The sequence below is a fragment of the Gadus macrocephalus genome, chromosome 19, assembly GCF_031168955.1.
Source record: "Gadus macrocephalus chromosome 19, ASM3116895v1".
NCBI lineage: Eukaryota > Metazoa > Chordata > Actinopteri > Gadiformes > Gadidae > Gadus > Gadus macrocephalus.
This window is the reverse complement of record NC_082400.1, coordinates 9,992,189-10,016,064: the sequence shown is the minus strand read 5'-3', so window position 1 is coordinate 10,016,064 and position 23,876 is coordinate 9,992,189. Positions and strand designations below refer to the sequence as shown.

Here is a 23,876-nt window from a genome sequence, read left to right as displayed (position 1 = left end):
TGCACACTCAATGAGCGAAAAACACAAACAAGCGAAACAAAACTACAAATTAGAGTCATCAGAACAACGTTGTGTTTATTTCTAAAGCAGGCTTTTATAAAAACAGAAAGTTAACTGAATCCAAGAAGTGAAACTAGCTTTTCCTGCTCCGCCCGTGGAGTGTTAAACGAGAGGAAAAGTGTCAGTGTGCAGCACATAGATCGACCAAATCGCAACACACTTATCTTTAAAGGTTTGGTTTTTCCAAAATGGTGCCAAAAGTCTGACACACAAACACACAAGTAAATGTTGCATAGAAACATTTTCCTTCAACCGGTTCAAAATATGAACGCTCATTTTGTGTCAAAAGGTATAGATTTTCCCTCAAGTAAGGCCATTTGAATCATCGAAAGCACGGAATACAGAAACAGTTAAATAAATTGAAAAGCCAACAAAACGTCAAATGTCAAATAATACAAAAAAAGAAGAAGATCACAACAGCGATAAAACAGCCAGTTACTTAGTGAACCAAACAACTGAAATAACGTATCTCACCATCCTGTGAGACTTTAACTAAGTCACAATCAATATATTCCTCTGCCACCTGCACATGTACACCCCTCATCCAAGGAAGAATATATACAAACAATGAGGTCCATTGCTTCTCCATCATGAAAATCTTTCAAAATGAAATGGAATTCTGCCACTCCAGTAAAAAGATTACAATTCGAATATATCTCATCAACATCTCTTATCGTTGTAGGCATTTCAGTGTGTATATGTTCACGAACCAACGAGAATTGTGTTCAGCCAGATAAGATCACGGTGCACCTCTCCTGCAGCAATCCTGCACCCTATCTAAAAAAAAACATGTTGAAGGGAAGATCGGAATAGACTAATTAATACGACTGGGGGCAAGGAGCAGTCTGAGCGTGTGATGCACCAATAGCATTCAAGAAACCTCTGAAGAAAGACTAGTGCAGAGACACCCAACTCTGAGCTCCAGTGGTGCCTACAGGTAGCTCTGAGCTCCAGTGGGACCTACAGGTAGCTCCAGTGGTACCTACAGGTAGCTCCAGTGGTACCTACAGGTAGCTCTGAGCTCCAGTGGTACCTACAGGTAGCTCCGAGCTCCAGTGGTACCTCCAGGTAGCTCCAGTGGTACCTTCAGGTAGCTCCAGTGGTGCCTACAGGTAGCTCCAGTGGTACGTACAGGTAGCTCCGAGCTCCAGTGGTACTGCCAGGTAGCTGCAGCATGATGCCCTCTCTGGATACCGCAAGAAAAACCTGGTTCTAAACGGACAGAGCTTTCAGTGTAAAGCTGTTCAGTCTGATCGGCAAAATGCGTTTGAATGTTCAAACTGAACTCCTCTCTGTGAGCATAGCAGATCTAAAAGGATACATGATAGAAGTATATAAGCCCCCGCCCGGCGCCCGTGTTCCAGACTCCACCTCGCTGTATCAGGGTGGGAGACAGGCGGAGGGTGTATCAGTGTCCCTCTACGGCGGCTTGTCGCCCTCCGATATCTCTACTTCCTCCTCTTGGCCCGGCCCCGCCGGCCCCGGCCGGAGAAGGAGGGCCCCTCGCCGGCCCCGCCCAGGGCCCCGTCGGCGGGCGCGGCGGCGATGTTGATTTGGCCCTCCTGGATCTCGCTGCGGGCCTCCTGGGGCAGCTGCTCGATCTGCTGCTGGGCCTCCAGGTAGAACATGATGTCCCTCAGCTGCTCCTGGAGCTCCGAGATGGCCGCCTCCTTACGCTCCCCTGGGGAAGGACGCCCAACACGGACACACGGTTGCTTTTGGGGTCGTCTCCTTTCATTGGAAGGGAGCTGTGCATCTGAAGCTCTCCGTGTCCCTCTCCTCTTTCACATTTGTGCGTTGAAAGAAGAGAAGGAACTTGATGACTCAATTCCTACATATCTTTACACTGACTTAAGGAAGACCTCAAGTCTTAGCTTTACACTGACTTAAGGAAGACCTCAAGTCTTAGCTTTACACTGACTTAAGGAAGACCTTAAGTCATTGACCTCAGGGCCATTCAGCTAGGAACCAAACTACTACCAATAGGTGATTAAGCATTCGTTATCCTCCAACGTCCCTTGCAGTGGATACCAGATCACGGTACCAGGCTGTGCCAGAACCTCCTTTGAACAGATTTCCCCCAGCAGTAATCAATTTAGATTATTATTCCATACAAGGCCTCCCATTGGCCGCTCTCCTACCGGTCTCCCTCCCCTTGCGCTCCTCCTCTGCCAGCTGGGCCTGCAGCTCCGCCTGGTTGGCCCTCAGACAGTTGTTCATCTCCTGCTCCTCCTTCAGCTCCCCGCTCAGCTTGGAGACGCGAGCGCTCAGCTGGGTGTACCTGGAGGGGGAGGAGGTGCAGCTCAGTGATTGGCTGCTTCAGGGTTCCAACATTCCAGCGACAGAGGTACACGTTTGGCGCTGTGAGCTTTGGTCTGGAACTGGAAGTTCTGTATCCTTGTAAAAAAATACATTTCAACCCTCTTTTTCATCCGTTGATTTTGTTTCTTTATTTGGTCCTTTTTGCGTTTTATGTCTTTGTAAAGTGACTTTGAGTATCTCAAAAAGCTATTTGAATGCCTTACAAAAGAATCCTCATTGCACTCTTATTTTGATGGAAAATCTTGTTGTGGTTATGTCTTTTATGTGATCCTTTAAGAGTTAGGTTTTCCAATCAAGTCTTAAAATCGAAGTCCCTCCATCTTAAGTATATTAGATCGCTGGTGTCTTTCTTTGAATACTACTTCATCCAGACACAGTCCAGGTCAGAGGTAATACACAGGCCCAACATAACATAATATAAATGAATATGGATCTAAATACTTGCTTCTTGCAGACACTGACTGAGCTGCTGAGCGTTGAACATACAACATAGAAAATACAAGCGTTGAATATCAGAATCAAACATCAGGATTTTGAAGGACAAAAGGGTTTCGACAATGCCAGAAGTCACACTCCATTATGTCTCCGGAATGTGCGTGACTAACTCGTAATTTGACCGACCACACCAAGCACAGCGACCTGGTGTAACCCTGGTGTAACCCTGGTGTAAAGCTGCTTGCGCCACAGAGGGAAATATGACACCGGTTGAGTTGTAGTGTAGTTCGGACAGGTTAAGTAGACACAAGGTTGTCCCGTGTGTGTGCTTAGGGGCCACTCACACTAGGGCCGTTTGCCTGTTCCGTGCAGCAGGAAGATTCAGCACGATTCCCCCCCTCCCCACTCCCCCCGCTGTCACACTGCTCCCAAAGGCCGTGGCCTGGGCACGATTGCTCCTACATACATACGTCATCACGTCGTAAGACGATAAATACGTCATCACCAAGCGTCCTCGCTGCCATAACAACGATGGAGAACAACAACGTCAATGCCGTCGTCGGCCCAAATTTCCCTATCACACCAACGTAAACCCACTCGTGAACCGCTTGCCGCCATTGTTTAAAATGATTGTTGTGGGGGAAGAAGGGCATGGACCTATAAAGAAAGAAGGGTCGCGCAAGGACTATGTCATCTAGTTCACGTTGGGTATCCGCGCATGTGCGCGTGTCATCTCATTAGCATTTGGCCACGGCACACCTCTCCCAAGTGTGCCGTGGCCAAGGGGCTGTTCTGTGCTGGATACGGATGGCGTGGTCACACTAGCCAAACATTCTAGACTTTAGTATGCAAATGAGCTCGGGCACGGGGCCGTGGCCCTAGTGTGAGTGGCCCCTTAGTGACCTACTTCTTCTCCACGCCCTGCTTCTCCTTGGACAGCTCCCCCATCCTCTGCTCCAGGTTGTCACAGCGTTCCAGGGTTTCCTTAAACTTCACTTTCATGTTGCTGATCTGGAGACACACACACGTTCTGTTTGTTTAGTGCTTCCTTGGCAGATATTAGAGGTATTGCGCGCACGCACGCACGCACACACACACACACACACACACACACACACACACACACACACACACACACACACACACACACACACACACACACACACACACACACACACACACACACACACACACACACACACACACACACACACACACACAGTTTGTTGAGTGCTTCCTTGGCCAATATTAGAGGTATTGCGCGCACGCACGCACGCACGCACGCACACGCACACACACACACACACTAGGGATGTGTCGGTCGCGACTGATTCGTTACAACGAACGAATCCCGAACGTGAACGACAAGAACTGGTTCCCCAAAACAAGAAAAACTGGTTCTTTGATTCTTTTTTTTTTTTTACATAAACCAAACATATGGTCACGAAAATAAAATATACAAACGAACAGAGCTCCGTCTCCCCGCGACTTATATTGATTGAGTCTACAACGTGCTCAAAGATTCAGCCAATGAGAGGTAGCAATGGTGTTGGAATGGCACCTGGGTAAACCAATGACAAGGCGGTACCGTCGAATATGCGCGCTTTCTCTGTCTGCCTAACCCTCCATCTGTTTATTGGATAACGCATTTCCCAATCCCAGGAGTCTTTGCTCCATTCTACATCAATTTAAGAACAAACAAAGAAATTTAACTGCAGGTCGTATTTTTTATTTATGACCATGCAAGTTCTGTAATGCCTGAACAATGAAGAATTAAATGTAAAGTAAAATAAAATTATAAATGTAAAACCATAAATATAGAGAGTAAGCAAGTGGTATAAATATTGGTGGGACGTTTGATATACTAAATAGCAGGCATCTCCAAACGGCGGACTGCGGTCTTGACGGTCCTATCCGGACCCATGACCATTTAAAAAAAAGTTTTTTTATTTTTTATTTTTAAGATTGTAATCTGACGTAACGAACGAATCAAAACGACCGAATCAAATAAACGAATCGTTATAGTGAACTGAACTGAAAGAACTAGTTCCCGGAAAAGAATCATTTTGCCCATCCCTAACACACACACACACACACACACACACACACACACACAGTTTGTTTAGTGCTTCCATGGCCAATATTAGAGGTATTGCATGTAAAAAAAAATCAAAACAATAAATATGATCAAAGCAATTGGACAGAGCGGCCTGCGCGTGGGTTACCTCCTCGGCGGTCTCCTTCTCCAGATGAACGATCTTATTCTCCCAGTAGATCCTCTGGGACTCCAGCTGGCTGGTCAGCAGGTACGAGTACTGCAGACAACCCATTATGATATGAACCCAAACACTCTGACACTAGGACACTTTAACCCTGGCCACATTGCACGATACAATATGTACATCGCCCTGTTTATCCGCTTTTATTTGTTACATATTTAACAATTATTCGCCGAAGTGGGGAATAGCCCCGGAGCCTGAGGTGAATAATTGTTTTACTATATTATACACTACACGTTAACAACCTTTGCCGGGAATTATTTTGTTTTTATTAGCGGTTTATATGTTTATTAGCGTGACGAGACGACCGTCATAGCGAACCAATCAAATCGCGCCATCTTAGGAGGTTGACGTGTAGCATATACTAATTATAAATATACAAGTTTAATATATTCTGTTAAAACTTATATTGTATTTTGTCTTATTTCATTCCATTGTATTTATTTATTTTTTACGAAAAAAGAGTGTGTCACAAAAACATTTCAATGCACATCCTGTATGTGACAAATAAACACCTTTGAATCTTGAATCTGCAATACTGAATAAGATTCAAGATTCACGTGTTTACCTCCAGCTGCAGACCGTCAATCTTCTCTGTGTGGCAGATCTCTCCCTCACACTCAAACTGGACCATCTTGCCGTCCGTCTTGCTGGCCACCAGGCGGTGGACGTAGTTATCTGCAGAGGACCGGCTCAGCGTTAGTCAGATCAGTGAATACAATGCGCTTCATTCATTAAAGTCCTTGTTTTCACTATACAAGAAAATACACTTCTTTACACATACGAGTGTGTATATCGTATTTCTTGATTTCTCTTAATTTATTACATTGTATTATGTTTATTACAAACAAATTACCGCAATTTAATTTGTGGAACCTTAACAAACAATATACAACACCTATGAAACAAACCAAACGTCCACAAACATATCCAATTCATAAAACCTGCATCAAACCACAGCCGAGACGCATTCCACGGTTATGAACATGAGAGCGACTGTGGCCACAACGGGGTGGACCCCAAAACACACGACACCGTCACAGGTGACGCAACACACGTCCCCATGAGGGTATCGTACCTCCGGCGTAGTCCCACACGCGGTGGTTGGTCAGCTGCATGGCGTAGGTGTGCTGCGTCTCCTCAAAGTGCTTGTAGGCATGGCGGCTGACGTAGCGGCCGCAGCCGATGTGCCCGCAGATGAGGCAGATCCACAGGTTCTACGGGCGGAGGACGGTGTGCAGGTTAAGGAGGGGGGGGGGGGGGTGATCGCTACCCAAAGGGCTGCGGGTTTGACGGTATGTAGAATGTATATACCGTCATGGGACGATCAAAAAATGCTCATGTTGTGGGGAGGGCATGGTGCTGAAGGAGGCCTCGAGGCCTCCTTCAGCACCATGCCCTCCCCACAACATGAGCAATTTTTGATCGTCAAGGGTTCGGGCTTAACGTGTCTTCTAATCACTTTATCTCAAGAATGGCAGGAGACGGAAAAGGATAGAAAGAGACATACCGGGACAGATCAGGGATCTATTCAACCCAAAAAAAACAAGGGAAGATATAAAAACACAAACAGCGACTCTGTTTCAATACCTCCTGCACGCCACATTCAAAGCACTTGTTCTCCTCGACGGGTTCCGGCGTTTGGCAGTATCGACACACGGGACACCTGAAGAGAGACAAACAAACAGATCCCCGTCAACCAAACCCTGAACCTCACCCCGGTGGGGACGCCCCCCAGAAGCACTAGGTTCATTGTTCTCTATTGTGAGGCCGTGCGTGTTTCCTCCAGGATCCATTGGACACCAGAACACAATACTTTTAGGAAGAATGTTGGTTCTTCATAAAAGGACTGGATATGTGCGCTGGTCTCCCCATTGTTACTAGTGCTGGCCCGAGTCTGTGTCTCGCTGTTAATATCCAATCGAGGCTTTGACCTTCAACCAGCTTGGAGCTCTGATCTGCTGGACTACCCTTACAGATAAGGGAGCTGGCTGGCTGCTGACCAACCAGTCATAGCCAGGTGCGGGCCAGGTACTCACGAGGCGTCCTCCCAGCGCTGGAGACACTGGCTGTGGAAGCTGTGGTTGCACAGGGTGGTGAGCACCCCGTTGACCGACTCGTCCATCCGCTCCAGACACACCGTGCACTTGGGCAGCTCCGTCAGCTCCATCACCGGCAGACTGGCTCCCTGTTGGGGGGGGGGGGGGTTACATCAATAGCAGCTTCAATTTACAACAGAGGATAGACCGTGGGAGGGATGGTCTTACTGTAACGATATAGAGTGTATATAGATATATAGTAGCATGTACTTAAGTGCTTAAGGTCCTCATACCCGGTCTGACTTGATGACCTCAGCGCGCTCCACATAGACCAGCTGGCACACCGCCTCCTCAATGGAGTTGAATTGGCGGCCATTACAGGCCGTATAAAAGCTGTCTGCATCTGCCTACACAAACAAATAGACAGACATTGCATTGAAGGGTTCACTAAACACACAATTGCTGATACAAAATGATATGTTAATCCTAATCATCGTATTGTCGTCCTGTCTAGTTCAACTGGCAGAGCAAGGCATTGAAAAGGGCGGGACGTTGATTAGCCATTACAAGACATGATAATATCTAACCTTTGTGATGTCACAACTGGCTCAAAAGGGGCCTCCCTATGACATCGAAGAGGGTATGGAAGATAGGGACGGAAATGTTGTGGTCTCTCAACTACTAGTTGCTTCACTGACCTTTAAATTGTTTAACTTGAGCACTCTCATCTATATAAGTTGGGTTTTTCAAATGGCTTGTAATAGCTTAACAACATCACACCTGGTTGTCAAATGTGGTGCCAAGAAGGCGTGCATGCCAAGAATGTGTATTGTATGATATGATGCATACTACATTTTTGATATTCCATCCGATGATGAATCCAGTTATAGACCCTTACCTGAGTTCTGAATGTGATGAGGACCATGTACTGGTTGGGGGTGGAGTCTCGTATGATCTTCATGTGTTCCATGACGTCGTTGAAGGGCGCCACCAGCTTCATGAGGTCGTGGCTGGTCATGGTGGCCGGCACGGTCAGGATACAGAGCATGGCACTGCGCCTCACGTCCTCCGTCAGCGATGTCATCTTACTGCGTCGCCGCCGGGGATCACATGACTACATTAGCCTTCTGGGTTTCAAATGTCGTTTATTTTTTCCAAGTACATGATGAAGAGTGGGACATTATTAATATAAATCACTCAAATGTTATTAATTACAATAGTAATCCTGACTGATTTGTGGTCGCTAATATGAAATATGTTCAGGTACAGCTTCAGAAATACATATACTAGGTGGTCTTTTCTTGGTTCAGATTATCAAAGGATTCCTTCTTTATTGGCTACTCATCATACAATGCTAGCCATTTTACGTTTTTAGGCTATGGAAAAAAAGCAGAAGTTAATAACGACGGGTAAACGATTCACTTTACAATCCAATGAAGAGAGGACTGGCAGATGGATCCATACTTCTGGCCGTGACTCACTTGGTCTTGTAGAGGTGCATGATCCCGTGGACGATCTCCACCGAGGGGTTCCCGCTGAAGAAGGAGATCTGGTCGGGGAGTTCCTTGGAGGGGGAGTCTGGCGCCTGGCCCGTCTCCCCAGCCTCGTCCTGGACGTCCTCCGTACCGTCTGGGTCCGCCGGGGCACCCCCCTGGCCCTCGCTGTCCTCCGCCGAACCACCACTGTCTTCACCGCCTCCTCCTGCTCCTCCTCCACCTCCGTCTGTAGGGACACGGGCGGGAAGGAGGTTCTCATCTCTGCCGTTTAAAACTTGGGAGACTTCGACGTAAAAAAACGTTACAATGTCATAATCTATGAATAGATGGATGAATGTCTACCTGGATTGGGCTCAAATGTCTCAATAACCATGTCCCCCATAGCTCTGCTGCCGATGTGTTGGTGGATGACCACCGACCGCTCCAGCTCCGTCTTTCCACTCAGGGTGAGTTGGGCGAGGCCCAGGGCTTTCTCCTCCAGGGTCTTCTCGGACATGCCGTCCACTGTGGCGGGGACAGAAACACAGGGAGGTCAGACGTGATAGGTCTCAGGTATGGTAGCTGATGGGTTAAAGTGTGTTTTTGCGTGACATAATGGTCTTCAATGCTTATCGGCCTTGCCAGTACATGCTAGTACAGTTTATGCATCGAGAGTGTGCTATTGTTTGTGATGTTAACAGACAGAACTATCCCGACTTTAGAAACCCTTTTCTGGATACTGGTGAATCACTGGGAAGGTTCAGGAGAAGAATGAATGTTTGAGTAAACTACAATAGGCCTGGCTTTTATTTGAGCCTTCCCAGAGAGCGCCATTACAACTCTTTTGACTCGAGTACCTGCCAGGCTCTCCTGGGCTAGTGGCCCATGCTAAACATCTCGCTAACTCCTAGCTAGGGAAACTCACCGGCAGAATACTCGAAACCCTCCGGAGAAGGAGACTGGTCGGCTAATTCCAGACGGATAACAACCAGAGAAACACTCATGAGGTATGACCGAAATGACAACCTTTTTGAGAAAACAAAAACTCAAATATTGGTCAGCAAACCGGTTGGCTGACTCACAAGCAGAACACTCTGGGATATACTCAACAATCTAATGCTTGAAAAACCAACAGCGCTTGGTTGTATTACGACATTCGTTCTGTAGTCTTCTTGCACCCATACAGACAAGTAAAAAAATTGAATCCAAGACCATAGGCAATGATCATTAAGGAGCGTTTTCCACAATATTTACTGTCATGTTTGGCAACTGTTTATTGTTCAATAGTCTCGCGATAACAGATGATCGGAGATCTCGCGGTCTACTTTAGCGAGGAATTGTTCACTCTTCTTCGTTTGATATAAGATGACATTCACCGTGTCGGTGTAGCAGACGCCTGCAGGGGAATTGTAACTGACCTAATATTGTAAAGAGTGTAATAAGATGCAGTTAAATCGTCCTTTTCCTAATGACCCATATTTGCATAATGGATAACGTATTCACAAGGCGTGAATACAATCAATAAATCACGATGGCATAAGTTTCCCTTGATAATCACTATGTTCATATTATTCTGCAGAAGTGAAAAATACACGAAACGCACGATATATTTACTAATTTTATTTTTTAAAAAATTGACGTTCCAGTGTTTTTGTTTTCAATTTTTTAACAAAATAATGAAAGGGTAGGATGACACTCATTCAACAAACATTCAACCTCAACAAAAACTCGGATAACAACTTTCTCAAGCTTAATGATTCGGGTGGGCCAGAAGCCAAAACAAAGGCATGTTTACCAGACGTCTCTGTATGAATATACAAATGGGTGTCAAGATAACTCTAAATTCTGATTTACTTAGAATTTTTAACACAGCACTAAAAGTTCGCAATGTTTTGGGGTCAGAAAGCTTATGGCTGCGGTCTTGGCTTATTCTTGCTAATGCTGTTGCATGAAATTCCCTCGCTAATTTAGTTCCTTATGCAGTCAGCTGAAAATTATCTTTAAGGTATTAATTTTTCACAAGCTGATCAAGATGTAGGAGACCAAATATCCTGTGTATTTGAAAGGAGGCGGTAGACCAAGGCAAAACAAAACACAACAAATGGATTTTCTACTGCAGCAGTTTAGTTAATGTACCATCTTAAATCTATTTACAAATTAGGTCCAATGTTGAAATAGCTGTGGAAAATACATTAACTGGTTATGGCAGTTTAGTGCAAAAGCAAATAGCCAACCAAGAGTCACAAAACCTACCTCTATTGCATTTCATCTTTGTAGAAAAACAGACATGAGAAGATTTGAGAGCATTTTGAGTTTGGTTGAGTTTTGAATGGGTACATGTATTGACAACACAGGCACTTGGTTTTAGTTTAATCCTAGCATGTGTTGATATTTATTTTAACCTCATTGTCATAATTACTGTTAAATATACAAGCACAGTCTTTCAATTAGTTGTTGAAAAAGTTGACATCCACGTCTTCTATTGCATTAACACAGCTTGTACTTAAAATGGCTCAGTAGGTAATGTAGGCAATGTGTTTGTGGAGCATTCATTATGACATAATCATAAACAGTCTTCAACCATATTCTTCTCTGAAACTTTCAACTCACTTGGAAGGTGCAATATAAAAGAGTTCTGTGGATGTTCAATTTTGAAACCAGTATATCAGAGGAGGGGGGGGGGGGGGCAGGAGAGTAATGCAGCTGACATCCTAAGTTAAATCCTTAATTTGTGTGACTTATACGTTTCAATTCATTTGGTTTTAATACTGAAACTACATGAATGAACCTCCCCCGATACAATAATGAACACGCAAAATTAAAATATTAAAAACACAACCAAGTGAATTCAGTCTCTGGCCCCTCGGCTGTGGCCTCAAGTCGTGTCTGTGATGGATGCAGATTTAAAACAGTGCCATCTTATTCAAACTCCATATCTACATGTAGGACAAGCAACCAATGGAGAACACTTGTGTGAGGCTAAAAAAAAATAAGGAACTCTGTCACAAATTAAAATGGAGGAGGGGGGGGTGGTCGTAATAACTAACATACAATGGAAATAGTGGTTTTATTGTCTCTCTTTATATTCCTGTTCACTCAAAGAGTAGTTGATGCCGTGATGGTGAGGCTTAGCTCTGCAGACTATGTACAATAATTTATAAGTCGTTAAATCTAAAACTGCTCTTTTATAATCATCTATTTTTCGCTGCTATGTTTTTCATTTTCTTACTGTGTAACTGCCGTGTCATTTTCCCCAAGAGCACTTCACGAGATTCTGCTGTGCTACGTGAGAGATACAGAGCGCCTCGGCCGAGGGAGGAAAGTGGAGAAGAAGGCCGGGACCAATTCACATGGACCCAACTGGAGGAGTAGTGGAAGGGGAGATGGAGATTCCAACCAAAACGTTGCTCTTTTTTTTCAGCTGGCATTGGGGGGAGGTTAGGTGGAGCTGGTGGGTGTGGTGTAAACAATGAGCCAAGATAAAGATTGAGAGTGGTGCAGGGGGGGTGGGTGGCGAATGTGTCAATAACAATGATCTTGATCGGGGTGTCGGGTGGCGATGGCGTGTCAGATCTTGAGGGTCTTTAGCGTCTCTGCTCTCCTCTTCAGCAGATCTCCCAACTCCTGCAGCGAGCGTAAATAACTGCTGTGCACCTTGTCCATACCAGCCCTGATAAAAGACTCCTCCTCCTGAGAGAAACAATAATCACCATTAATATCCGAACGAGTTACATCATGCCGGACGTCCTCATAATCATTATCATCGTCAACATCATTATGATCGTATTTATAAAGTCACCTTGAGGCTAATCACACAAGAAAAGAACACCACCACCATTAAGGTGAAAATAAGTGTGTGAACATGCATGTGGGGGAGGTTACCAGTGTGGGGTTGGGGGGGGCTACGTGTGCGTTGTCATTACCTGTGTGTGTGGCTCCAGGGTGAGAGAGGCAAGCTTGAGAGCCGTCAGCCCCAGCTCCTGGGTCTTGATGTGCTCCAGCACCTGGCTGAGGACCTCTTGGAGGCCACCGGTCAGCACCTGGAATCCACACACCACCGCGGGCTAGACCGGGGAGAAAACACAAACCATCTCTTCACTATTGGCTGTAGCCCTGCCCACCGGTCTAGCTAGCCTAGGAGCTGAAGCTAGCTCATCAGCTCAAGCTATCTTGGACCCTCAAGCTAGTATAGCAGCTGAAACCAGCCCAGCAGCGGCTTGGATGCACTTCTGATCCTGATATTAAACTCAAGACTATTTGTCGATAAACTCACTGAATGTCTTTTTTCCGATCAAAGTGTCGCCCTGCATGTAAACAACGCAACCAATTATTTTAAAGCTACAGAGTAAAGGCGGCTGCATGCTTCAGCGTTGGTGTTACGTTGTTGCGCAAAATTTACTCAAAGCAATTCATGCTCCCTTTTAGGTTGCGCGTGTTGCGCGTGTTGCCAAGCAATTTACCGCCAGAACAGTAGGTGGAGTAAAGTTTTTCGTTGAAGACGACCTCGAGAATGACGTCTTTGTCTGTGGGAGTCGTTGGTTTGTTTATGTGCCAGATCGTGTTCTCCCCATACACAGTGAATGATGGCAACAGACAGAGGAACAGGGGTGATGAAGTTGTTGATCATTGGGGTTGTATAAATGTGCATATTTCTCTACATTTTAAAACAACATAATGTGTTGTTAAAACGACATCATGTCCAGACAGGAAGTAGTAACCAGACCAGCAGACCAATCACAGCCTTGCAGGCTGCGCGGCTCGCGTAAAAGCTTACGTAAAAAATTACGCAAGTCTAGAAAAATCGCCCGACGCACGCAAGCCGTGAGAAGTCGCGCAAGGGGTGCGCAAGGGCGCGCAAGGGCCTCTTGCGCTTGCGCTTACGTAACATAAATCGGCCTTAAAGTTCTTAACTGTACACCAATAACTTGCCCGCAGTGTGAAAGACACAACAGGGGAAAAGGTGAGAAAAAGTGACATAAGTGAGAAGGATTTACCGTGGCTGTGTTGGTGTCCTTTTTCTTCTTCTTCTTTTTCTGTAGACTCGCCTTGAGCGGTCGTATCACCTTAGCACATTGACTGGCCACCCATAGCACCACGCTCACCGTCTGCAGCAGAGGGGCGAAGCGGGCGTGTTTACAGGTTTACAGCAGCTTGGCACCACATGGTGGCGGTATGGGAGATGCAGTGCGTGTCATGGTGGTAAGTATCGAATGTCTCACCTCAAGAAAGAAGACTAGGTTTTCTAATAGGGAGGGCTGGGTTTTCAACCGGCTGTCTTTCATTTCCAAAAGATCGCCTTTGCATTTATTTGACATTTCTGCAACAAAAAAAACGACAACAATAAGACATTGTGTAACATCAAATATTGACCCAAACATTGGTCTGGGGTTCAAAATAAAAAACACAATTTATTTTACATGAACAAAGCAAACATATTACCTTGAAGTTGTATTACTAAAGATTTAAAAGTGTTGCAGATCCGTGTTTGAAGCTCTGTTGACTCATCTATACACAAGACGACAACAAACCAAAAATTAGAATTTACACCGGTGACCGGAAGGCTGATGCTGTTATAATGGATAAGAAAGGATGTACTTTATTAACCCGGACAAGAGATTTCTTTATCACAACCATAATTCATTTAAGGAAAAAATATTTAAATACATAAACAAGAATATATTGAAAACTATATACTTTTAAGTAACAAATGGATATCTATAGAAACGATTCTGGAAGTTTGTGTCTCACCCAGTCCCATGGTCTCCAGCTCCTGCAGGTGCACGGTGAGCTGCAGCGCTGAGGTCTGACACTGGCAGCTCCCACAGGCCAGGGCCGCAGCCAGCCGCGTGGACGGGGGGCCCAGGAATGGATACTGGAGAGGACAACCGCACAGCAAGCCAAGCATTACACAAACACCCCAGCCATGACCTCAGAAAAGGCTCCAGACACTATGTAGCGGGTTTTAATTAAATTGAACGACAATTGAACTGCAAGCTCAAATAAATGAGATCTTATCATATTGCTGCTGGGTACAAACGGATTTATCCAGAGCGATGTCATTAAGGAGCAGGCAGGCGTCGAGGCATCCTGCTCAAGGGTTAGGCTGTGGACATTGGGGATGAAACCAGTGCCTTTCAGGTGCGACTGAACAACCACCCTACCACCGATAGCTACCCTTGTGAGACCATCCAGATCTCACAGGTTCAAATTCTGTGTCTTTTCTAGTCCACAACGTCAATATTAGGAAATCTATAGCTGCTCCCCCAAGCCCAGGGTGAAATTGTGAAACATTAAAAATTTCCCGCCTCCAATTAAAACATGAATGTACCAATACATTCAAAAATAAACAATCAAATGCTGCCCAAATAAGGACACCCCTTCCCGACCTGGCTGTAGAACCTACCTGCGAGCGTTTCTCCGACAGGCAGGTGGCGCTCTGCAGCGCCTGCTCCAGCTGGGAGAAGAGGCGGGCCGCCACCGAGGCCTTGTCCCCCACGCCGTTCTCGCTGCCCAGGGAGTTCTGCTGCTGGTGGGCGCGGCCCAGCGCGGTGAGGGCCGCCAGGAGGCGGAGCGTCAGGGAGCGCATCCTCAGCCAGAGGCACTCCTCCTCCATGGAGGCGCGCCGGTGCTCCTCAGTCAGAGACCTGGGGGAGCAGGGTGGGGGGGGTGGGGGGGGACACAGGCGTGATGAGACCGTACAGACTGTAACTGGGCTCTGAATGACGTAACAGGCACGTTATCGTCGATGGAAATGTTTGTCTGAAGGTCATAGTTTGAGTTAATGGGGTCGGGTTCGTGGTCGTTTTTAAAGGTAATGGTAAAAGATTAAAAATGGTGTTTATAGTAATTGGATTTTTCAGCACGGGAGCACGTTAAAGGATTTATATGTAGGATGGGGTATTTTATTGTTCGGTGAACGTCGAAGGTCCGGGGTGGAGAATTCTCCTTAATGCCGGATTCACGACTCATCATCACACCCAAAAATAAGATATTCAAGTTAGTTGGAGAGAAACAAAATAAAAATGATATATATACGTGAGGCAGAAGGCCAGCATCTGCAGACTTAAAAAGGAAAGTCTGAAAGTACCCACCGGTCTCTAGGGTCCCAGCTGGTGAGGACGGTGAGGTCTCGGTTGTCTCTCAGGGTGTCCCAGGGGATGTCGTCCTCCTCTGGGGTCAAACTCATGGACTTCACACTCTCCTCCAGACTCAACACGCTGTCGAAAGACCACACCACATTACACATCCAAACCACCAAAGATTAACTTCCTGTGAAAAGGATGCCACTTCCCTTGTGTGCTGTTCAACCTTTTAAAAACGGCTTGTTTCAGACATCCTGTTTCTCCAGCACAGTCATCGCTGGCTGTGGTCACATGTGATCATACATGGGAACTAGGGTTGCCGCGGTGTGGACATTTTCACACCGAGTAATACGCTCGTGTCAACACCGGTATTACCGGTATTAACTTTGAAACTATAGGTCAACCGCCATCTTCTCCGTCAACTCTCCTCTCGCACTCGGTGACAGCGGCTGGCAGCGCGCCAATTCTCAGCGTCTTATAACGTTCTATATATAATATAATTTTATATATCATAATATCACGGCCAAAAGCTCTGTACGCCTCCGGATGGCCGTAGCGCGGGGAGCTCATGTAGGGATTGGGCTTCGCGGGGTTTGTTTACCGGCGTTGCTATGGTTACCGGTCTTGTAAGGAAGCACGTCAATTCTCGGCGCGACAATTCTCCTGCACAGAGCAGAACTGTGGCCTATTCTACACATTTGAATTTTCTTAATTATAATTATATTCATTTTGACTGAATATGTTTTTTATTACTGGAAAAAAAAAAAAAAAAAAAAAAAAAAAACTCGGTGTTGCCACATCCAATATAGGGGGGAATTTGTATCATTTAAAATTCACAATTCTAATTATTTTTGATGCTGTTCCCAAGTTGAGGACGTTTATTTGTGTTGTCGCCATTCTGTGAGTGTGAGGGAGCGAGTATAATCCTCACATGTCTGCCTCCAGGAAGAGGTCGAGCAGCATCCTCTCCGTGCGGACCTGAGCGAAGTGCAGCGATTGGTTGAGCCGGCTGCGCAGAGCAATGAATTCTGGGATTTTCTCGAACGCCCCGTACTTATACGCCTGGATGATGTACTCTGAGGTCTGGTGGAGCGACACACAAGGACAACAGCGGCGATGAGAAATAAATAGGAAATGAAAAAAAAAAAAAAAGGAACAGACAAAAAAAATGAGGAATACATGGAGATGTTAAGGAGAAAAAATAACATTTCAAAGATTAATGTTAAAGTTAAACAGTACAAATCTGGATACGGATAAATGTCTCGATAACGTTGGATGATGCCTTTCCTAGTAAAGCTTCTATACTAAAAGTAAAGACAAAATAAACAATGGCTGGACATTGGATGACTTACATCTTTCTGGTTAGAGTGGAAAAACCTGAGGGTAAAATTACAGGACTGGGAGGCTGCAGCAAACTGACCCAAAGGCTCAGCGTAACGAGTTAACAGATACCTAAAAAGTAAGAGAGGGGATATTTTCACTTTTCACAACAAAAAAAAAAGGTAAAAAAAAAAATGCTGATACTAAATTGATCCGATACCAAGTGTATATTTTTGCCAGGTGTGTGCGGGTGCGTGCGCGCCCGTACTGACCCTATGGTGTCGTGCTGCACGTGCTTGGCGTCGAGGCTGGAGTAGAGGTCCACCACGGGTTCGAATGCCCCCAGGTGGCAGTAGAGGAGGAGCAGGAGCAGCTTGAACTGGGCGTTGGAGGGCGAGTGGGACAGACCCTCCTGCAGCAGGCCGATGCCCTGCCAGGCCATGGACTCCTCCCCTGGGGGGAGCAGGGAGCAGGGCACACATCAGATAGGACACCGAAGGATAGAGGCAGGAAGGAAGAAAGAAAGCCTAATTGACAAAGAAAGCCAAAAGCCCACGAAATTGAGGAAGAAAGTAAAAGACAATTTGAGCAAGAGGGTAAACACAATTTGAGAAGGAAGGGGAAGAACGATTTGAGGAAGAAGGAAAGAACGAAGGAGGAATAACTATAAACTGAACAAACGAAAAAGCCAGATGGATGGAAGCAGATCAGGACTCCAATACATTTGAAGGGGATACTGACCCGTCTCTTTCCATAGGTCGACGTACACGTGCGCGGCCATCAGACAGTACATGTCGGAAAACTGCAGCTCCGTCTTCAGAGCGGTCGCACCTGTTTGAGCACACACATATTCACTAATTTTATGCAAAACAAGAAGGAGAAAGATGTGTATACTGTAGTTAAGTTCTTTTAAAAAGGTCTTCATGGTTTGTATTGGGAAATGTACCGAGTCACTGAGACTTGGTTAGCAACAAGGTTACGTGTTTTTTAACACCGGAGATGCCATTAGATAACAAAATGATACCCCGTTCTGCACTACAAAAGAAATCCATAACAATAAACTAGCAACACCGCTGAAATGCGCCCAGATGCCCACAGCCATGACTCACCAAACTTGAGCCCGTGGTGGTAGTGGGCCTTGAGGTCTCTGATGACCCTCAGCTTCCCCTCAGGGCTGAGGGCGTGGTGGAGGCCCAGCGCGCGGCTCAGCTGACACACGCACAGGTGCCTCTGGAGCGCCTTGGTGTCCTCGGGGAACACTGAGCCGCCCTCCTCCTCAGACTCCCCGCCGAGAGGCACCGCTTCCCCCAGCCCGCGGATGAACTAGAGACCGACACAAGACACGCAGAACACACGGCACTTTAGTGTGAGTGAGTGAGTGAGTGAGTGAGTGAGTGAGTGAGTGAGTGAGTGAGTGAGTGAGTGAGTGAGTGACAGACGGAGGCGGACAGAGAGGGAGAGAGCCACGACAGACCTTGAGGTGCTGTTCAGGGGGCATCAGGTGCAGGTACAGCTTCAGGTCCGTGATGCAGCAGGGCTTGTCTCCAAACTGACTGAAGTACTGCGTCATCAGATCCCACGGCTCCCCTGCACACAGAGCCAAGCGACAGAGAGGCGGGAACGACATATCAGACTCACTGACTGGTGACAATCACAATTGGGAGTCTCCACCCAGGTGGAGCGCGGACTGATCAAACACCAGCGTACAAGTTGGCGCAGTCCACAAGGGGGAGAGCTATGCATCTGCGTGGACACGTCATTACATGGCTTGTAATGACCAATAAAACAAAGGGCCCCTTTAAGAGGGCAGGAGGCCCGTCTGTGGGTTACCTAGCTGGGCCTCCTCAGGGCAGCCCCTCTCCCTCAGCCGGTGGATGAGCTCCAGGCGGCCCAGGTAAGGGCCCCGGAGCTGCCGGGTCTCCTTCTGGTCCTCCGCCTTGATGCGGTCCTCCACAAACGTCATGGCCTCGGCCACGGTGTTATGGACCCCACCTTCTGTACAGCTGGGGAGGGACGGCAGAGGGTGGGAGGGGAGACGAGGGGCTTCAATGAGGGTAGGAGTGTTTTATGGGCTATGATATGGAGTGGGAACCTCTCAAGTCTGCTCGGTTGGTGAGCTTAACCTGCACTAATGTAACTTTTCAACAATTTACTAGACTAAAGAATATCGGAGCCCGAAGGTTTCACAACAATAAAATGCAGCCATCCACTCGTCAATCCATCCAGGGAATTCTTCCTGCATAGTGTAGGTAACAAATAACATACAGACAGCACACAACTGACCATTTACCAAGCATAATAAGAGGCTATAGGGTTGAGTCATGTCATAACATAGCTACTGCTGGCAAATCATATACACCCACATAATACACAACCCTGCATGGCTAACATGTCACCGGCTAACCCAACAGCTGACCAACCCTGCTTCTTAAAATAGTGCTAAAAAAGAGATCAGGATGTACAAATAGAGCTATCTAGGACAGGCAATAATGTAGAATCAGCAAGTTCCATTACCTCAAAATAACCAAATTCGGGAAAGTTTCTAATTAAGCTAAATGAAATCCCTCCCCCTCCTCTGCTACTCACTGTTCTCCTTCCTCCGGCGGGCTCCACGATTGGTCAATCAGGTGGAAGAGGGAGTCAAAGTAACAAGAATAGAACTGCCAATCATCGGGGCTAAAACAACACAGGAGCAGAAAACATTAGTAAAGCCAAACAAGGGCAGCAGGAAGCAGATGAATCGCAAGCATGAAGATGAGCGGTACAGCCTAATAAGGGCGTGGGGGGGGGGTTCCTACTTTTTGAGCAGCAGCTTGCTGGCCAGGGCATTGCCCTCTGGCCAACGCTGTAGTCGCTGGTACAGCATCATACACTTGCTTTCTCTGCTCTGTAACTCACTGGTCAGTTTCTCTACGGGGGGGGATACAGAAACACAGCGTGGCATGGTCAGACTCTATTGTAGTGCACCCATAATGATACACGCTCACACACAGACACACACACACGCTCACACACGCTCACACACACATAAAAACACAAGCGCCTACCACCAAGCGGGCCCCTGATCACTTCGAGGGCCTCTTCACATTTCCCCAGCCGCTCCAGTATCATAAAGTACAGCTGCACCTGAAGCCACACAACAACAACAACACAGACACATCTATTGTAACAATAATAACCATCATAAGCCCCACATCGCCATCCCACTCCAAGTGTCTTTAGAAGAATAACGTTTCCAACGGACACGACAGACATTGCAGCCCGCATTATACCACCAGGTGTGTCATTAGAAGAGATTTTAAAAAAAAATCGATCTGCTGTGATATCCCAGGTGAGAGGGCCCTCCCAGGACGTTTGATCGATTGGCCAATCACCCTGTTGATAAAGTTATTGGCTCTATAACGTTAAGCATTATTGATAACAAAATGGCCAATTTCACACCTCAGCCTCTGCTTCTATCTTCTCCTCCTTCACCATCTTCTCCACCATACGTTCGGCCAGGGGGAGGAACATGGTCTGGGCCAGCTTCTCATCCTGGGCGGAGATGGCCTGAACACACACGCACACACACGTTAGACCCTGAGTAGTCAACAGTGTTGATGAACGTCGGCTTTGGTGACACAGGATGGAGGCCTGCACAGACCTGCATCACCAGACTCATCACGGACCAGAAGTAGTAAGGGTTCTTGGGGACGATCTTGTAGAGAGCCATTCCTGCCTGTAAACAGAAAAGGAGAAGAATGCAGATTGGCATTTAGTGTGGAATCAAAATCGCTTAATGAACTGTGGGTAACATAGACTGCCTTCATCTAGCTGGTATTAAACACTTGGACACACACACACACACACACACACACACACACACACACACACACACACACACACACACACACACACACACACACACACACACACACACACACACACACACACACACACACACACACACACACACACACACACACACACACACACTTTGGGGAGATGCCGGTCAAACCTGCTGCATTTTCTTGTACTCCCCCACGCGGGCGTAGGCCATGAAGAGGTGCGAGTGGTACTCCTCACTGAGGGGGACCTTCTTCACCGCCGCCTCGTACAGCTTGGTGACCAGTTCGGCTGAAACCAGACAACACGGTGATGAGAGGTACTGCATCCTGGGGCCGCCGTGGAACAGGACCATCATACATTTACGGAAAATATGTCTACAAAGTATTCACAATAAGGTCAGCAGAAATGTCGATGCAAAGATGCATGGAAACATTACTGACAGCTGAGGTTTACATTATTTTTACATTATTTAAACCATACATTTATCACCACTATAACATAGTTGAATTGATTTGGAATGGTCAATAACATTTCACGGTTGTCCACCATTTGTAATAACGTGACGCCTCTGCCTTTGTGTTATAGATGAAAGTAACCGATCCGCATCAATGAGCTAGTATAAATCCAGCAGAAAACTATGTTATAGATGAAAGTAACTCGTATCCGATTACTGTCTGTAACTGTGGTATAAGCGGCCGAGGCAGAGCCAGGGTTGCTTATTACTGCCGGAGTACATCATCATCGTTGTGGTTTATTCCTCGCTAAAGAAAACTACAACTGCAGAGAGCACAACTGAAGTGTGTGCTCAGGATACTGCGCTGTGACTCACGTCGGTGCATCTCTCGGTACAATATGGTCAGAGCCTGCAAGGAGTTGTCATCGGTGGGCTCCAGCGTTGCCACTTCCTGTGCCAAGGTAAAAGCCTCGTCCTGCTTCCCAGTTCGCTGCAAACCGATGGCCTTCAGGACCTTGAGGAAACAGATTCAGAGTACACTTTATACTTCAACTGAATGCAGATACAACCATTTCTGTATCATAAGGAAAGCTGTTCCCCTATTATAGACAATTAACTGATAATCAGATAATGGATTATCCTAAGGACGTATGGAAACAAGTTCAAATGCACTGGTGTGGCATAGTTCTAGAAAATGATCTGTATAGGATTTTGCTACGTCTCAAAAGGGGCCAATCTAGACGAATCTAGTCTCTTGTTGTTAATTAATTATTTTAAAGCATCTTTTCATTAACCAGGGTTGCTGAACTAGTGGTTAACACCATAGTATTAATGTGGCGTTGTTAAGGGCGATGAATATTTAGCTGGCTAAACTAAAAATAAATTGAGCAAAACAATATCCTATTAATTATTCAAATAAATGAACCCTCTGGCTTCTTCAAGAGTATTCATCTTAACAATTTACCTTTGCACAATGCAAGTCCTTGTGTTTCTTCAGCAGTTTGTCAGCCTGCTGAATGGCCATCTTATTGTTGCCATTATCGAGGTAATCTAGTGGAAAACCGAACGCATGGACAATATTGTGAATATCAGGAGTCATTATACGTTATTAAAAAAGCAGTGCAATTGATACAGCATTCATGATGACGGAAAGCCTGTTCCATGTTTCAGTTAAATAGTATAATTAGGTCTGTCCCAGAGCGCCTAGTCATATTTGTCCTGTTAGTTCTGAAGACGCCCCCTGCGATACACACACACACACACACACACACACACACAGACAGACAGCTGGCAGCCAAATTTAACTGCACTAGACAGTACATTGTGGTCATGTCTATTCTCTCCAGTAAACTTGACACTTTCGTGACCTGTGATAACTGACATGAAGCACAATAGTATATAAACGAGAACATGTGTTTAGTAATTAAGGACGGACCATCAGATATGGCGCCCTATAATGAAGCAGGTCTGATTCAAACATTCAAGCTTGATGAAATCTTTGAATAAGTGTATTGACCTTTGGGATCTTCTGCATTTAACAAAAACACGTATGCAGAGCTACGTGTCTATTGCCACCAAATAGATTATACCCTTTTAGCACTGGCCCCACACGAAGACTCATGACACTTTTCAGGGTGAAAGAAAGGCGTCATATGGACAGTGACCTTAATAGTACATATAACACATGTATAAAGTACAGACCCTGAAGACAAAGATGTTACCAAAACGTCATTAACCCAAAAAGCAGGAACTCAAGGATTTGCTTTACTGCTTTATTCATCTCTAGTGGACAACGTGAAGAATGAAGCCACACCGGGCGAGCCAGTGATCCCATACATTACTAGGCTGAGGTAGCTGCTAGCATCTTCTACTCAGAAGTATGCAGCAAATGCTACCGACACACTAGTTTAATGTTCACCCCGCTGGCACATCGCAGAGGTGCAACAGATTGCAACCATGCATCTAAATAGCAAAAAGCATGTTTAAACAAGCATACCAAGTGCAGCATGTCTATACTGGGTCCTGCTAACACATTGTTATAGACGGCTAGCTAGCTGTCAAAGGGCTAGCATTAGCACAGAAAGCACACTCTGCATTCTCCTAAACGTCAGACACCAACTCATCAAAAGACCGCTGTCCTAGGACCACGCCAGTCGATGGAATACAAGTACGAGGAGTTAGAGTATAAATCAGGGAGAGGTCACCGCATGACACTGAGATAAGGTGCACTGTCATCCGGCGCTGCGGGCAACAATGTTCGGGGCTGCGACTTCATGGGCCGCAGTGTTACCATGAACTAAACCTCGTGCTGGACAAAAGCACGCACGACTACATGCGATGTGAGGGTTAATGCACAGCTACACAATACGCGTAGGTATTATTTCCCATTGAAACCCTACCGTATATCGGTCTGAGTCTCCTGTCGTTCGGATCCTGCACATGGCCTCGCGCCGCCATGGTGGTGGGGTTTACCTGGGTAGATGTTTGCACATGCGCACTACATCCTATATGTAGCTCGGACTCCCCCGACCCCCCCTGTCATTTTAAAGAGTTGTGTACATGCGCTTGTTGTCCCAAGAGAG

The 23,876-nt window shown here is 46.2% G+C and overlaps 2 protein-coding genes across 3 annotated transcripts; both read right to left on the bottom strand.

The window, feature by feature from the left end:
• Positions 1–49: 49 nt before the first annotated feature.
• brap (BRCA1 associated protein) lies at positions 50–9,926 on the bottom strand. 2 transcript variants are annotated; one of them, XM_060038511.1, is made up of 15 exons: positions 9,693–9,926; positions 9,536–9,577; positions 8,974–9,135; positions 8,617–8,857; positions 8,034–8,223; positions 7,429–7,542; positions 7,136–7,284; positions 6,687–6,762; positions 6,175–6,313; positions 5,665–5,774; positions 5,043–5,132; positions 3,725–3,828; positions 2,202–2,341; positions 1,218–1,741; positions 50–991 (listed from the first exon to the last, which is right to left on the bottom strand). In XM_060038511.1, the coding sequence occupies exons 3-14, from the start codon at positions 9,125–9,127 to the stop codon at positions 1,509–1,511; spliced, it is 1,740 nt and encodes a 579-aa protein (XP_059894494.1). In that variant the 5' UTR covers positions 9,128–9,135; positions 9,536–9,577; positions 9,693–9,926; the 3' UTR covers positions 50–991; positions 1,218–1,508. The 2 variants fall into 2 exon arrangements, with proteins under 2 accessions (XP_059894494.1, XP_059894493.1); XM_060038510.1 differs by having other exon boundaries at positions 9,536–9,926.
• A 790-nt stretch (positions 9,927–10,716) lies between these two features.
• naa25 (N-alpha-acetyltransferase 25, NatB auxiliary subunit) lies at positions 10,717–23,820 on the bottom strand. The gene is made up of 24 exons (XM_060038502.1): positions 23,694–23,820; positions 22,259–22,344; positions 21,670–21,808; positions 21,010–21,128; positions 20,656–20,730; positions 20,454–20,561; positions 20,060–20,138; positions 19,811–19,922; positions 19,599–19,688; positions 18,843–19,015; positions 18,487–18,599; positions 18,122–18,335; positions 17,754–17,843; positions 17,285–17,465; positions 17,045–17,144; positions 16,624–16,775; positions 15,702–15,827; positions 15,014–15,254; positions 14,359–14,482; positions 14,050–14,115; positions 13,830–13,927; positions 13,605–13,715; positions 12,534–12,674; positions 10,717–12,300 (listed from the first exon to the last, which is right to left on the bottom strand). The coding sequence occupies exons 1-24, from the start codon at positions 23,749–23,751 to the stop codon at positions 12,178–12,180; spliced, it is 2,919 nt and encodes a 972-aa protein (XP_059894485.1). The 5' UTR covers positions 23,752–23,820; the 3' UTR covers positions 10,717–12,177.
• Between the last annotated feature and the right edge of the window lie 56 nt (positions 23,821–23,876).

Coding starts and splice junctions, on each gene's coding strand:
- brap (XM_060038510.1), bottom strand. CDS start 9,614: ATGAGTGTTTCTCTGGTTGTTATCCGTCTGGAATTAGCCGACCAGTCT. Junction 7,285..7,428: donor AGGTCATCAAGTCAGACCGG/GTATGAGGACCT, acceptor CCCCCCCAACAG/GGAGCCAGTCTGCCGGTGAT. Junction 1,742..2,201: donor GCGCAAGGGGAGGGAGACCG/GTAGGAGAGCGG, acceptor GTCCTTCCCCAG/GGGAGCGTAAGGAGGCGGCC.
- naa25 (XM_060038502.1), bottom strand. CDS start 23,751: ATGGCGGCGCGAGGCCATGTGCAGGATCCGAACGACAGGAGACTCAGA. Junction 16,776..17,044: donor TCCACTCTAACCAGAAAGAT/GTAAGTCATCCA, acceptor TCGCTCCACCAG/ACCTCAGAGTACATCATCCA. Junction 13,928..14,049: donor TTTAGTAATACAACTTCAAG/GTAATATGTTTG, acceptor TTTTTGTTGCAG/AAATGTCAAATAAATGCAAA.